A 14,269-nucleotide genomic window follows, 5' to 3' on the forward strand; every position below is an offset into this window, starting at 1 on the left:
GGTGGATGACGATGTAAGTATCGATGCCCAAGCAGCACCGCGGTCTCGCCTAGAGCAGCTTTTTCGTCAGCCTCTGAGTTTATCAGTTTGACCGCGCCAGCCTGACGGACTATAAGCCATGATCGCCCGGAAGGACCTCCCCGGTAGATGAAAATGCATAATGCATGCCAAAAAAAAAAGCGATGCATGACGCTGGGGCCAACTGCAGCGCGCGATGGCTGACATGGACGATGTCATCTGCGGAGGTCTACCCCATACACATTCGGTGCCTGACCCAGCGCTGTGGAAAGAGGAAACGGGAGGCAGCCACCATGCCGGATTGCTAACAATAGATTGGCAAGTTTGTCTTGGCATTGCTACTGTTTGCTGTGCTTTCTTGTACAACACGAGAAGCAAATCTTCGATATGCCCCCGGCCTAGACATTGTTATTTCAGAAGCGAGCCAAGTGTCTCAGACAGGTTCTATGGCATAGTTACTTACTGATACCTCATTCGACAAAACGGTCGCCCAAAAGCAAAACCACCAAAAGTCATCTCACGACAAAACTGAACTACAATTTCAAATTTTCGAACCAAGTTTAGATACAAACAACTGGTGTGAACCAGCCTGGCGGAAGCCCCGTTTTCGGGGGACGCCGCTGAACATCCATTGCTGGTCAGCCCGAGGCCATGAATCCTTGCATCTGGCTTGGAGTGGCGGTTTCCACAAAGTCGTTCTGTCATAATTCAAAAACGAGTTTGCGACATGTATTCTCCGATTGATCACTGATGAAGGAATTTTCAGGATCGCGCACCGCGCTCCCCCAAGACCAAAGACGACTCTTCTCTCTTCCCACACTGGAACAGCACGCGGCCCCAGAGCAGTAATCCCAAAAAGGAATTATACCGCGCTGCAGCAGGATTCAGACTGGTGGAGTGCAGGCAAGCCTACTTGCAAGAACGCAAACGAGGAGCGTTTCATTACTTGCGGCGTCGTTGAAAATAAAAGCAAATATCGCGACTCCCTCGTTCTGCACAGTGGCTCTAAATTGCTCGTCGTACGGTCCGCAAATCCTACGGCGGGGCTTCAGCCAATGGATGAGCAAGTCGCAAGTCACGGTCCTGTGCAGAGCAGTCTTGTTACTTTGATCCCGAGCAAAAGCAACGTCCAAGACCGTGCTCTGCAGATTGCGGTTATACGCAGCATATCCGGAGCGACCACGTTGCGAGAGTCGCCAGCACAACATGCATGCATGTGGGCTAGACAAGTGCCAAGCCACGCCACAGGGCCCGTTCCTGACAGGCGATGCGGAGAAGAGTAACGAATGGAGACCCGAAAGCACACGCAAAAGGAACTAGACAAAGTACAAAAAAGAAAGCATACTCATTGCATGCGCAAGCTCGCTGGGAAGAGTCTTGCTGTCGGACACCAACAGGCAAGGCCTGAACCTAGCCATATGTGACTAGTAACATTTAATTTGCACAGTATGGAAACCACGAGTCGGCGCCTTCTATGAGCGGACAGCTGGCCAGAGCAAAACTGATACATCACGGAAAGATCATAACCCAAGCACTCGAATGGTGGACGCAGAGACGCATTTAGCACCTCGTCCTAAAAGCACATGACTCCAGTCATATGCACCATGTCAGACTGTGTGTGTTTGAAAAGTGGACATTTTTAAGCGCACTGTTGGTATTTTTTTTCTTTTCCCTCTTTGCGGGATCAACTAACAAGCTTGAACCCCTCGGATACATACTGGTTCGATGTTGGACCAACAAAAGCAAGCAGAAGCCAATCGCCTGATTGAGTAGAGCCCCGCGGTGCTTTGCCTTTCCCGGTTTCCCCTAACTCCTGCGCTTACTAACTTGTTTCTTTTCTGCTGCAACATACTGTGCCAGAACGACTGTCCGCCCGCTTCATTTTAAGTGCGCGGCTGCCCCTCTTTCGACCCTGGCCATCATGGCGGGGCGCAAGACTTTTCAGCAAGACACAGGCCGGAAGCCTCGCGCGACGCCCATGGTTCTGCTGGATGATGCTTATTACTCACTGTCTCCAAGTTTACCGGACATGGCAATGCGATGGCGGCAGGAGCGGAGAGTCGCTCAATCAAGCACCTGGCTGTCGCCGGGCCGTCCCCGGCGCAGGGTTGCGACATGATAAATGACCGCGGCCAGCCATGCCCACTAGCCCACTTACCCAGCAAAGTTTGGGCTGTCCGAAAGATGACATGTATGAGAGACTTGCAGATGTCTTGCCTCAAAGCCTCGAAGTAGAGGAGGGCTTGTTCAAGAAAGCCCGTGCGGCGCCTTGGCTCACAGCCAAGTTGTCGCCTTTTAAGACGAGGCGCAACGGCTGGCAGGTCACTTGACTCAGCTTCTGCCCAGGGCTTTGCGTTGACTTGGCCGGCACTGATGAGCCGGCGCCTAAAGATCCCTTTTGCGGGCTATTAATCCTGGTCGTCCAGGAGGCCAAAGATCAAATGCGCGGCCGTCTTAGCCGATTCCTCGACAGCCTCACAACCCATCACAGTGGAACCTCCTTGTCAATATCGTCCCGCTCATCTGGTAAAAGCTCAAAGGCTCCTTTGAGTCTTGTTCATGGGGGCAGACACCCCTTGCCCTGCAGCCTGGTTCATTGTTTGTGGCGTCGAAAGTCTGAGGCGGACTCTTCTAAGTAGTATCCGGCGCGCATGGATGCGAAAGAAAAGCTGACATAATAGGCGATTCGACGCCCTGATAATTGCTTGACTGATAAGAGCTCCGTCGGATTCGTTCACGTGGCCGAAAGAAACACATGACGCGGCAATGTTAAAACTGCCGTCGCGGGGTGCCGATATATCTTCGAGTTGGTATAGTCGAGGCAATGTTCGTCATTGTTTGTGTGAGCTGCAGTCCAAGCTCTTGGGTGTTCTCGGACTGTCAAGTGCTATTCTCAAAATTACTCGGTCATGCCGCGCCATCTTTGTAACATGTACGCTCATCGCCGGCAAAGGTCAGGGCTGTCATTTATGTCATGACTGTTTCGTAGCACAAATTCGACGCGGGGCGCACTCTGCCTATTCTGTGTATCTACGGCAGTCACTGCGCTCACTAGAGCAGCGCCGAGAATTTTGCAAGGTGTTTATTTGACATGATCATGACTGGAGGAGACTAGAGCATGTCTGCTGAGCATTAACAATGCGGAGTCATCATTTGATTTCGATTCTAACAGTTGGTTGCAGTGCGATACACCTGTAGCTCGCAGCACAAGCACCGAGGACAAGTTCTGTTATCAATCGTCTTTATTATGCATAAACGGCCGTCAGTCCCTTTGTCGATGCAGCATCGGCATGTGAAGTCGGGGGCGCCGCTGTCTGATGCATGCTGCAGAGCACAGGCCATACCGCTGCAATGTCTCGACCGGTTGCGCCCAATGGTACCGGGCAGATTCTGACCGGAGATTGCACCGGATACAGGGCTCTTTGTCGTGGGTATACGTGTATACCGTAGAAGGACAAGTGAGAATGCAGGCTTTTCATCGCAAGACAGAGACAATGAAGCTATACAAAGTGGCTTCGGCTTCCTCTCCGACCGGCCACGCCGATGGTGAAATGCATCGGCCAATGTTCTCAGACATTTCCAACATGGCTTGCAGCCTTGTACAGAAAATCACTCGCGTCTCGTGCAGGAGTGAGGGGTGGGCAGCGGCCAAAGCTCGGAATCGCCTCGAGCACGCAATCACAATGCGGCAGCCTTGTGTCTGAAAAAAAAAAGGTGCGTGCAGCATCAATCTTGAGACCGGCAAAGTACATGCAAGCTCTTCCGAGACGGTGCAATAGCCGCAGCTGATGTCCGAGCCACGTCGCGTAGGAAAAGCCACACCGGCCCGATTTCCCATGGAAAAGCGCTGGTCGACAATGGCTAGGTAGAGGTGCTGCGATTCATCATCTCCCTTGTACGCCGTGCAACTTTGCTTTTTTTTCAGAGCAAAGCGAATTTTCTGCCAATGCGGGTGACAAGATGCATCAGGACTCTGCCTGTCTTGGGCTTCCGACCCTACGTCTCTTGGATCGCCTCTTCACCTGCGATGGGCGCGGGATGCCGTCCAGTGATCCGACGGTGCCCGTGAGAATTTGCTTGTTCCTCGGGGGGTGCATCGACGCCGCCGTGCCCTCTGGCTCGACGCCCTCTGTAAAGACCATGTCGCCCCTTTTGCCAAGGACGTCACGGCCGGCCTCCTCGAGCAGGATGCCAAACGCCAGCAGCGCCGTCTCGTCCATGCTGGCCTCGTCGACGTTGTGGATCTGCGCCGTCGCGCTGCCCCGACCGCGCCGCATGCGCCCGTAGAATCGTCCAGCGTAGCCGTGGACCGCCTTGAGCAGGTCGCTCTCGGGCAGGACGCCGTGGCGGCCGCCGTGGCGGCCGCCGTGGGGGAGATGCCTCTCATTTGCGTAGTAGATGTCGTGCTCGGCGTACCGCGCCGGGGCGTCCTTGCGACGGAAGAGCACCTCGTCTGGCCCATAATTTGCTTCGCGGAGAGAGTGCTTGGCGACGGAGGGAGGTCTGCTGCCGCCTTCGCCGCCCTTGCTTAGGTCGTGGTGATGTGAGAGTCTGCCTGGAGAGCGGCGTCAGCATTGCGGCGCTCGCAGGCTGAGTTGTGAAAGAAGAGGAACTCACCAGCGACAGCATCGTAAACAGTGGCAATGCGGCGCTTGCCGCGATTTGTTTCGGCCTGATGCAAGTCGTGTAGCGTGTCGACAGCAGGTGCTTGGGAGGTGTCAAAATCTGGCGTTTGCTGGCGCCTCAAGGGTTCGTCCTCAGAGTCCATCGCTCTTGCACGCCAAATGTAGATGACAGAGTGAGTGTGAGAACAAAAGCGGAATATTGAGTACTTTACTTCACAGCATGTTGGTTATTGTGTATCCGTGAAACATTATTGAATGTGCAAGTTCTCAGTGAAGGGATTGCGGCGAGAGTGGTAGCGACGACCCACTGTATATAAACAGCGCTCTTTGGTGGTCGCGTCTGCCTGGCGTGGCGCCTGTCGTTCCCATCTCATCGACTCTCATCGAGCATCCGGATAAATAGCATCAAACTCGACAGCCATCGCTGTCGTAAGAATCAAATGAATGCAGACTCGTCTTCTCGCGCGTGAGACTGGCGATCTCCAGCCCCAGGAGTTTGCCCGCAGCCTCGCCAGCGACCTCATCCGCACCTTTGCGCCCGCACCCCAGCACCGCTTCAATGGCGAGATTCTAGCCTCGCAAGGGTCGACAAGCAGCGGCCCCTCCTCCGTTGTCGAAGAGAGGGCGCACAATATCCGCGCGCATGGCGCCGGTGTCAGCGCTCTTGATGTCGACAAGTTTGACGGGCGCCTCATGATCTCAGGTGGTGCTGACGGATCCATCAAGATCTGGGACTTGGAGAGCGCGCCGAGCCCTCACAGGCTGCACACGTTCAAGCCGGCACTTTCGATTGCGCGCTCGACACAAGAAGCGCGTAGCAGCACCAACAGGGGCCACAGCCACGGCGTCACGCATCTGGCATTCTACCCCTTCGACTCGGGTGCGTTCCTCTCCAGCTCGTACGACAAGACGCTGAAGCTGTGGTCAACACCGCGCGCAGCCTTGTCCGCCGAATTTCCCTTGAATGCTACGATTTACTCGCATGCGACGAGTCCCATAGCAGATCATCTGCTCGTAGCGTGTGCTACGCAGCACTCCAATGTGCGGCTGGTCGACCTCAAATCCGGCGCCGCGGTGCAGGCGCTTGTTGCACACGGAGGGCCTGTCCTCAGCACGGTCTGGAGCCCGCAGCATGAGCACATCCTCGCTAGCGGGCATGCGGATGGAAAAGTGCGTGTGTGGGACATTCGCCGCGCAGGCGGCGTTGTCGCTCAACTCGACCAAGAGGATTCGCTCGGCGTTGTGCATCGCTTCACTCTGGCGGCGGCGAATGGTGCAGACTGGAGCCGTCAACCGCATTTCCGCGCGTCATCTCAAGCTCACGATGAAGCGGTCAACGGAATCAAATGGACAGACGATGGCAGATACATTGTCACATCAGGCTTGGACCGCAAGATTCGGGTTTGGGATGCCGACACGGGCGCAAATACTCTCGCCAGCTTTGGATCACTCATACAGAATCAGCACCCCAAAACAGCAAATATGCTCCTGTCGCCATCAGGTCTCTGCAGCACTGGTGATGTCCTCGTTTGGGCCAACGACCAGGAGATGCTGGTGCTCAACATGCACGACGGTAACGTCATAACGCGACTTCGTACCCCCGGCGTCACGAACCCTGTTGGTCCGCGCAGCGCCGAGATTGGCAGAAACCGAATCACCACCATGGCGTGGCGGGGCGCTGGTGGAAGCGGCTGTCGCGCACTTGGGCCCGTCATGGGTGGCGCCCAATCGCTAGGTACAATCTACAGTGCTCACTTGGACGGGCATATACGTGTCTGGATGATGACGATTCCAGGACCTGACGATGTTGACGATTTTGAAGAGGTGGACAAAAATGAAGAGGTCCGCGCACGTAAGCGGAAGGCCGTGGACGATGCATACAAGAGCCTCATGGGAAAGAATATTACATTCACATGATTAGGACGCAACACTGCACTTCCAGACTCGCGTGTAGAAAGAAATATAAATATAAATGCCAAACTCCATCCCGCTATGTGCGTGCCGTGTAGATACACCAACTCAAACAACTCGATGATGATATATCATAAAACAACGACCACAAAACTGAGCCAACCGTCTGGATACGCTGCTTCTCTCATGAGATCCGCCAGCGGGGCATCAAAGGGCACCGCAACTCCGTGCAAGAGAACATTTGCCATGACCGGGTCTCTGCTGCTCGGAAACAGCCTCGGCATCATGTCCTTTAGCGCATGGCCCAGGAGCCTCGGCCTCCGATCCGCGGCGAGTGGCTGCACAAGAGACTGGATAATCTTGAAGGCGCCGGCGGCCGAGGCGTCCCCGTGATCGACCGCAGTCGGCTCTTCGCCGCCGCCGCCGGCCGCCGGTGCGAGGGGCAAGTAGATGCGCATAGGGACGTGCTTGAGGGCCGTGGGGGCGTTGAGCAGGCGGTTGTTGATGCGGGCAAAGGCGGCATAGTCATTGTCAATGACGGCGTGCCAGAGCTGCGTGGTGTCGCCCTTGGACATTTTCATGATTTGGTTCGCGTTGCCGTTGCGGATAAAGTCTGCCTGTACGTAATGTGAGCGATCAGCTGAAACGTGAACCTAGGCAGACTAGGCGCGTGTGGCTGCTATCTGGGAAGAAAAGCGACGGGTTTGTAAAAATGAAACGCACCTCCTTGGCGGCGTTGAGAAACGTGTCGGAAATGTCCCAGCTCACGCCGTCATTGACAACCAGGCGCCACGGCAGCGACGGCTGGTACAGGTCCACCAGCAGGCCGACGGCGAGATTCCGCAGCAGGACGTGCTCAAAGTGAAAGCTGGAACAGGGTGTGCCGAAAAAGGCCGAGAGGCGCGGCAGCAGCAGCGCGAGGTACGAGAAGCGCGGGATGCTGGTGATGAAGGGTGCAGTAGGCGCCGACGCATGGGTGATGTGGAGCGGGATCCGGGCATCCCAGAGAGCCTGGGAGATGGGGGCGGACATTATCTGTCTTGCATCCTGGCTTTGGATGTGATGACTCTTCCACTCTTCCAAGGACAAAAAGAAAGGTCCGAGTGATGAAGTTGGTGCTGTTGAGTGAGAGCGGTTTGGCAGGTGAGGCAGACGTTGTTGCGGCCTACCCTGGTGGGGCAGCCACAGAGCTGCGAGCCTGTCACGCCGTGTTGGCTAATGGTCTGAGACGGTATACCAAGAATTCGGCTCTTGGCTTCCTTTTTCTGTATTGCGGTATTTACGCCCCAGACGTTTTTTTTTTGTCATGTTTCAGGTCGATCAGGGGCGTCACAATTAATCCTCTATAATCGGCCCTTTCGGCTGGCTGCCATGTCACCCATTATTCGTCGGTCTCAATTAAACAAGAATACTGCTTGCTCATGCGAACTCTGTATATGAGCTAGCATGAGTCTCCCCTATTGATATAACACTTGGAGTCATATTTATAGACGAGGTTAGAAACCAGTAGGCTTGGAGGCTGCCGAGCAAATATTCGGGAGCAATCCCGGATCATATGTAGGTTACGGGGAACTCAGTTGGCATTTCTTATTTGTTTGTTGAAAGCTGGGACAACTAGCTTTATATGTCTCTGCGTGGGCATGGTAGCATAAATAAGTCCTTTATGCTATGTTAAGCGCCACGTGCGCGGCAAAGTGGTTTCCTGGTGCCAAAATGCCAAGCGGTCTAGGCATCTTAGGCATCTGGAGTACAGATTACAGATGCAATTTTATCATTAAGCCTAATGGCTCTGAGATCAGGAAATGACTGCTGAAGTCCATCATTCAACCGCTCAGGGGTGCATTGGCGGTTTCTGTAGTGTTCAACGGTTACGGATAGTTTTTCTTATTGGGACGATTGGCGCAACGTACTTGAAGACTATGCAGCTGACTGCGCGGTTTTTAAAATAAACAGAAGCTGCTTTTAGAGACCTGTGATCGCGTTTAGCATACTCGATTTTCGTCTGGGCGATGTGGCTGCCACCATGCTTACAGTCGTCGGGGAAGCCGCGAGCACTGTCCGAAAGAGGTAACTTCGTAGCTGTAGCCGCTGTAGTAAGTCAACTCGTAAAATGTGACCTATTCGAGATGGTAAGAGAACTATGTCAGGAAAGCCGGAGCCAGGATAAGGCGATATGCTCACGCCCGGCTGTTGAGGGACGGCAGCCTCCGCATCTTGACTGACGGGCGTGGCAGAAGCACACGACGCCACGGCTAGAATGACCAAGCTGAGAAGTTGCATAGTGAAAACACTAAGTAATGGATGCAGTCTTTTTGCTATTTTCTCTGCCGATAGAGTGCTGTCTTGTTGGAAGAAGTCATGTCTATATAGGGGGACCGAAGAGCGTACTTATAGTGACCATACTTCCCAAGACATGCGCCAGTGCATCCTGTAGTCAAAATGAAAACCTGCCTTTTTTTTTTGAGCAAATGGGTCTTCCGCAACAGCTTTCTTTTTATGCCGACTCAAGTTTCAGCTTTAAATTAGCGTCGGAAAGTGCCAGTTCTTGTGTGTGCCAGTTGTTGTACCCCATCGCTACCTGAGCGCACGGCGCACTTTAACATGATTTCTCTACTTATCCTTACAAATCTCACGTCTAAGACATGTCTCGGCTAAGCACGGTAGTTTCCGTGGTAATAGTTTATTATCCCGAATGAAGGTTGACCTTGTTTACTAATGTCGGATGGAGAGCTTAGGCTATGTGTAAATTTCGACAGCTTTGAGTATATCTAACCCCTTGCACCTCTGCCCGTTGTCGATTTCATCCTGTCTCGCTGCGAGTTTGTCCACAACAACCGAGTCTGAACTTGGCCATTTGCCTTGAGAAAACATGAAATCCAGCATTACCGTCGTGGTGCTCGCATTCGCTTCCACATCACTACAAAACAGCCTATCTCGCGATACGTACACTGCCTGTCAAACAGGACTGCCTGTATGCTGCAAAACCAGCAGCCTGCGAAAGATCGACGGTTGTATTGAACGCAAGTAATCCCACTTCTTTTCAAGTCGCACGCTTCCAGTCAGATGCAATAGCTAATAAGACACCCAGTCCACCGCTTCCCTGGTAGCCCGTCGGACTTTCGATCTGCCTGTAGTGATACATCGCAGATATACGCAAGATGCTGTCAGCCGCCTGGCGACCGCAACCCGGTATGTTGTACTATTATCGTTTTTGTCGCACTGAAGCTAAATACATCGCTAGATCGATAAGCTCCTTGATGCTTTGTCACTCTCTTCCAATCAATGTGCCAAACCCACTGGCATTGACGAATAGTGCCAACTTGCCTTTAGGGTGCAGTGCGCGATAATCTGAGCAATAACCTGTCATGCACCTTGAAACATACTGTACGTTAGAGATTTCTGGCCTTGTTGGCTGTCTTTGCTCGATCTTTTTGTTTTCTGTGACCGAGGTGAACCTAACGCTGCCACGTCACAGGCACCGATCATACCCATGGCCTCGCGACTACGCTAATATTTAAATGGCCAAAATGGCGGAAGCTCGTCCAACCCTGAGGGATATATACTAGAGTCATTTAGAGAAAGAAGAGCTGGGAAAAAGCAGCGTGCAATCTCAACTTTAGTAGTCGGAACCTTTATTTGTGCCTTTTGCGAGGCCGTTGTGTGCAGGCTGTGGAGTTGCGGGCTGTTGGGCAAGTGGAAGAGAGCGACCAGAAGCATATTAGAGTAAATGATCGGTTGAATAGATATTCATTATTCACTAGTTAAAGCAGCGCATCTAGCTTCTCGCACCTCTGGATTGGCGTGGTAGCATAGGGAAGGCCCTACATAGCTAAGGAGCGGGGGCTAAGCATGTACGAGGCATAGCTTTTTCTTGACGCCGAATATCAAGAGACCTAAGCTCTGGCACAACTGACGGATCCGATTCTATCACCGAGTCCAATGGCGTCAAGATTGCTAATTGTCCGTCCAAGCCTATTATATAGCGGCGGGGTGGCGCACGCGAGGTCTCTGCAATACTTGTGTAAGCGGTGATGATGAATTTCTGGGAGGAGGGGTCAATTAGCATAACCCACCTGTAGACCACGCATATGGTCCCTGGAGTACTGATCCGAACAGAAGATGCTTTTTGGAAGCTTTGTCTGCGTCTTAGCATATATTCCCTTTTCCATGCTCTTCTGGTGAGCACGACCGGCGCGACCGTAGCCGCAGGCATACTCACATTCTCTCCTGTAACGGCCAGCATCGATCAGTCGTAGGGATGGTGTAGGAAAAGCCGCCAAAGTCGGGATTCTCGTAAAATACAACCTAGACGGAAACCAGTGAGCAGCGCAGACCTCAAAGGGTTAAGAGATTGAACGGTGGGAGATGCTCACGCCACTATAATCAGCGGGAATGGCAGAAACAGCTGATACCGTCGCCAAGACGAGTAGGCTAGGAAGCTGCATGGTGAAAGCACTAAAGAGTAAATATAGATAATCTGGTATTGGTTTTATTGATAAAGTGATGGATTATTGAAGAAGTGGTGCGTTGTCTAAGGATCTGAAGGCCTGGGGGAGCGCATTTATAGTACTTTCTCGGATATACGCAAGTGTATGGTGTATGACCTAATAGACAAAATGCACTCGGCTTTTGGCATGCTGTCGGATCTTCCACAGCAGCTTTCCTTTTTTTTTTTTTTTTTTTTTTTCTTCTTCTTTTTTTTGCAGAGTCAGGTCCCTCCATTAAAGGAGCATCGGGAAGCCAATTGGCCAGTTCGTGCAGGTGACGCCGACCAACAAGAGCCTATTTGCCAGCCGGCATGCATTGGGTCAGATTCTCGAGTGGAAGTCTCAGAGTTGTCACTCTACATCTCGTCATACTCTCGTTCTCTATCGAAGTTTGGAATCTATGTCTCCGTGCCGTTTCTTAAGACATTTTTATTGCTTCTGTCTGACTCAAAGCCAGGTCAACGTATTTCCACTTCCCTCTCCGGGTTTCTTGACAAGCAAAACGCACCCACACTGCTGGTCTTGGTTATGCTCTGCAGCTTACAGCAGGAAACAAAACAGCCAACTCACGAGAGAGGTGCTTGTGAGCTTGACTATTATTCAATCTAGGCGATGAAAAGTGTGGAAGATTGAGTGTTTTTGCACGTCCAGCCAGCCCTTCGCGCCGCTAGCAAGGGCGCTGCACCTCGGCCGCTTAGGGATCGATCACCACTGTGCCGCGAGACAACTTTGCAGCTTTTTGGGCCGAACATGACCAAGGTTCTACCCTGCTGTCGCTACGCAGAGTCAATTTGTGGCTTGTTTTGTTTTCCAATTGTTCAGCTAGCCGTCAGAAGAAAGCTTGTCTTATCATTAGAACTTGCGCGCTATGACGTTGGATCTTTGAGAGATGCACTGACGATTGACATTTGCTCTAGAAACAACCAGCCTTTCTTGACTATTTTCCCGTACACCGTCGAGCCTTCTAAGACACACGCAGAGTCAATTAGTGATCCATTTTCTATTTCACAAAAGTTCAGCTAGCCAGCGGGAGAAATGCTGTCTTAGACAGTACTTGTGCTGTTGTCAGGGTTGTATCCCGGATAAATACATGTTTCATATCGTCCCGACCCGAGACAGCACTATAAATCCTGCGGTTCCCATGACAGATACGCAGTGCCGCGTATCAGACGGATCGATGGATCGCCTGGGCAGCTCTGCTTCCAAGACACAAACAAATCTATTGAGAGCAATTATCCCGGAGTATTCCTTCTCTCCACCGCTGTTGGCTGAGCGAACTGTATTCTTGGTAAGAGAGAACAAAAGAGTAAGAGCTGAGAGGCATTTGCAGCCTGCATAGAGGTGGAGATCTGCTTGTGAAGATCTGCTCTGGCGCAACAGTGAGCTTAGTCACTGACAGCGTGTCAGACAGACAAAATCTTCACGACAGAGATTGCTGCCTACCGCGGGCTCCTCTTTGATGCATTTCTACTCTCATGGCTACGTGGTCGGCTTCACGATTAACGGCGAGCGACAGTCAGCTTCAGCAGACCACTCGTCTTATATTGTTTTCCAGCTTCTGGAAGGCATCATAGGTGGTCAAATTCCTGTATAAGAAGTGACAAGTCAACAGATCGTCTGCTTGCTGCGCGAAGCAGCTTAACAACAGATGATGCTGTTGATATAGCACCAGCGCTTCGCCGTAGCCATGAATGCGAATAGGCCGTAGCCAAAACCTTGCCCACCGGCCTGCTGTCAGATATATCAAACAACATCATGAGGCTCACTACTGTGGCTTTGGCTGCGCTCCCATTCTCTGCTCTCGCAGCGCCTCAAATTCCTTCACCCCCTATCCCTTCCCCTGGTGAAATACCCGTCGACGTCCCCGGTGGCACCGTCATCGGCGCCGTCACTGGTGTCGAGAGCTTCCATGGCATCCCCTTTGCAGACCCCCCCCCAAGGACGAGCTTCGTCTGCGGCCACCGCGAAGGCTGTTCCGCCGCGCCCAGCACGTTCAACGCCACAGTCTTCGCCCCCGGCTGTCCGCAGATACCGCCCAACACCACCGAGGTTCTCCTGCCGAAGCTCCTCGGCAAGGGCATGATGCCGCCGCACTGGCCCGAGGACGTCATCAAGGGCCGGGAGGACTGCCTCACTGTCACCGTGCAGCGACCCAAGGGCACACAAGCCGGGGCGCGCCTATCCGTGCTCTTCTTCATCTTGGCGGCGGCTTCATGTTTGGCGCCGCAAACGCCAAGAACGCGGAGAATCTGATCCAGTTCGCCGAGAAGCAGGACCAGCAGTTCGTCTTCGTTGGCGTCAACCACCGCGTCTGAGGCTTTGGGTTCCTGGGCGGCGCCGAGGTCTTGGCGGACGACAGAGCGAACCTGGGCCTGCGAGACCAGCGGATGGGCCTCGAGTGGGTGGCCGACAACATTGCCTCCGTTGGCGGCGACCCGGACCGAGTCGCCATCTGGGACCAGTTGGCGGGCTCCATCTCGGCTTTTGACCAGATGGCGCTGTAAAAAGGGCAACGCGAGCTACAACGGGAAGTCGCTCTTCCGGGGCGCCATCCTGAACTCGGGCAGCGTGCTGCCCACGGAGCTCGTTGACTCGCGGCGGCCGCAGGCCATCTTTGACGCCGTCGTCGAGGCAGCCAACTGGACTTCTCCTCCGGGCATCTCCAAGCTGGAGTGTTTTCGCAACCTCTCAGTTTCCGACGTTTTAACACGCAGCCAACTCGGTCGCACGCATCCTGGACAATTCCTCACTGGCGCTCCCGTACCTCCCGCGGCCCGACGGGATGCTGCTGGTAGAAAACCCCGATGCCATTGCCACCTCGGGTGAGTACCAGTCGCGGCCGCCAGCGCCGTACTGGGGCACGCCGGACGAAACAGACGTGACGCTGCTGTTCGGCGGCTTCGGGGATCGCCGTCGAGTCGACCAGGACGTACTATCTGAACTTCCTGTACAACCTGGACCCAACGACGACACCAAGCGGTACCGCAACTGGCCGCCGTGGAGACCGGAAGACAAGAATATGATATTTACCACGCTTTTTGGGAACGCTGAATACAAGGACGATTTCAGGAATGAAAGTTTTGCGTTTTTGCAGAAGAATACGCAGGCGCTGTATTTCTAAGAAAATGGCGAGACCGGCATGGGTAGGAGTGGCGATGGTACCCGTGACACATGACTATATATTGTCAGATTCTTGATGTCAATATTCGCGCCTAGAAATTTTGGACA

General features: G+C 53.2%; 8 protein-coding genes across 8 annotated transcripts; 4 read left to right on the forward strand and 4 right to left on the reverse strand.

Moving 5' to 3' along the window:
- Positions 1–3,983: 3,983 nt before the first annotated feature.
- Positions 3,984–4,786, reverse strand: LMH87_010476 (uncharacterized protein; the record flags this gene model as incomplete). The annotated part of the gene is made up of 2 exons (XM_056197642.1): positions 3,984–4,573; positions 4,636–4,786. 2 exons carry the CDS (start codon positions 4,784–4,786, stop codon positions 3,984–3,986), a joined length of 741 nt encoding a protein of 246 aa, XP_056054670.1.
- Positions 4,787–5,087: 301 nt separating this feature from the next.
- Positions 5,088–6,560, forward strand: LMH87_010477 (uncharacterized protein; the record flags this gene model as incomplete). Its single annotated transcript, XM_056197643.1, has 1 exon — positions 5,088–6,560. One exon carries the CDS (start codon positions 5,088–5,090, stop codon positions 6,558–6,560), a length of 1,473 nt encoding a protein of 490 aa, XP_056054671.1.
- A 125-nt stretch (positions 6,561–6,685) lies between these two features.
- On the reverse strand, positions 6,686–7,586 carry LMH87_010478 (uncharacterized protein; the record flags this gene model as incomplete). The annotated part of the gene is made up of 2 exons (XM_056197644.1): positions 6,686–7,171; positions 7,278–7,586. 2 exons carry the CDS (start codon positions 7,584–7,586, stop codon positions 6,686–6,688), a joined length of 795 nt encoding a protein of 264 aa, XP_056054672.1.
- Positions 7,587–8,288: 702 nt separating this feature from the next.
- On the reverse strand, positions 8,289–8,834 carry LMH87_010479 (uncharacterized protein; the record flags this gene model as incomplete). The annotated part of the gene is made up of 4 exons (XM_056197645.1): positions 8,289–8,406; positions 8,465–8,524; positions 8,586–8,671; positions 8,736–8,834. 4 exons carry the CDS (start codon positions 8,832–8,834, stop codon positions 8,289–8,291), a joined length of 363 nt encoding a protein of 120 aa, XP_056054673.1.
- A 589-nt stretch (positions 8,835–9,423) lies between these two features.
- On the forward strand, positions 9,424–9,867 carry LMH87_010480 (uncharacterized protein; the record flags this gene model as incomplete). The annotated part of the gene is made up of 3 exons (XM_056197646.1): positions 9,424–9,574; positions 9,643–9,743; positions 9,796–9,867. 3 exons carry the CDS (start codon positions 9,424–9,426, stop codon positions 9,865–9,867), a joined length of 324 nt encoding a protein of 107 aa, XP_056054674.1.
- Positions 9,868–10,447: 580 nt separating this feature from the next.
- LMH87_010481 (uncharacterized protein) lies at positions 10,448–10,999 on the reverse strand (the record flags this gene model as incomplete). Its single annotated transcript, XM_056197647.1, has 4 exons — positions 10,448–10,562; positions 10,628–10,687; positions 10,774–10,859; positions 10,928–10,999. The coding sequence occupies 4 exons, from the start codon at positions 10,997–10,999 to the stop codon at positions 10,448–10,450; spliced, it is 333 nt and encodes a 110-aa protein (XP_056054675.1).
- Positions 11,000–12,796: 1,797 nt separating this feature from the next.
- Positions 12,797–13,545, forward strand: LMH87_010482 (uncharacterized protein; the record flags this gene model as incomplete). The annotated part of the gene is made up of 2 exons (XM_056197648.1): positions 12,797–13,256; positions 13,358–13,545. 2 exons carry the CDS (start codon positions 12,797–12,799, stop codon positions 13,543–13,545), a joined length of 648 nt encoding a protein of 215 aa, XP_056054676.1.
- A 278-nt stretch (positions 13,546–13,823) lies between these two features.
- On the forward strand, positions 13,824–14,162 carry LMH87_010483 (uncharacterized protein; the record flags this gene model as incomplete). The annotated part of the gene is made up of 1 exon (XM_056197650.1): positions 13,824–14,162. The coding sequence occupies one exon, from the start codon at positions 13,824–13,826 to the stop codon at positions 14,160–14,162; it is 339 nt and encodes a 112-aa protein (XP_056054677.1).
- Positions 14,163–14,269: the final 107 nt, after the last annotated feature.

Source organism: Akanthomyces muscarius, chromosome 5, assembly GCF_028009165.1.
Source record: "Akanthomyces muscarius strain Ve6 chromosome 5, whole genome shotgun sequence".
NCBI lineage: Eukaryota > Fungi > Ascomycota > Sordariomycetes > Hypocreales > Cordycipitaceae > Akanthomyces > Akanthomyces muscarius.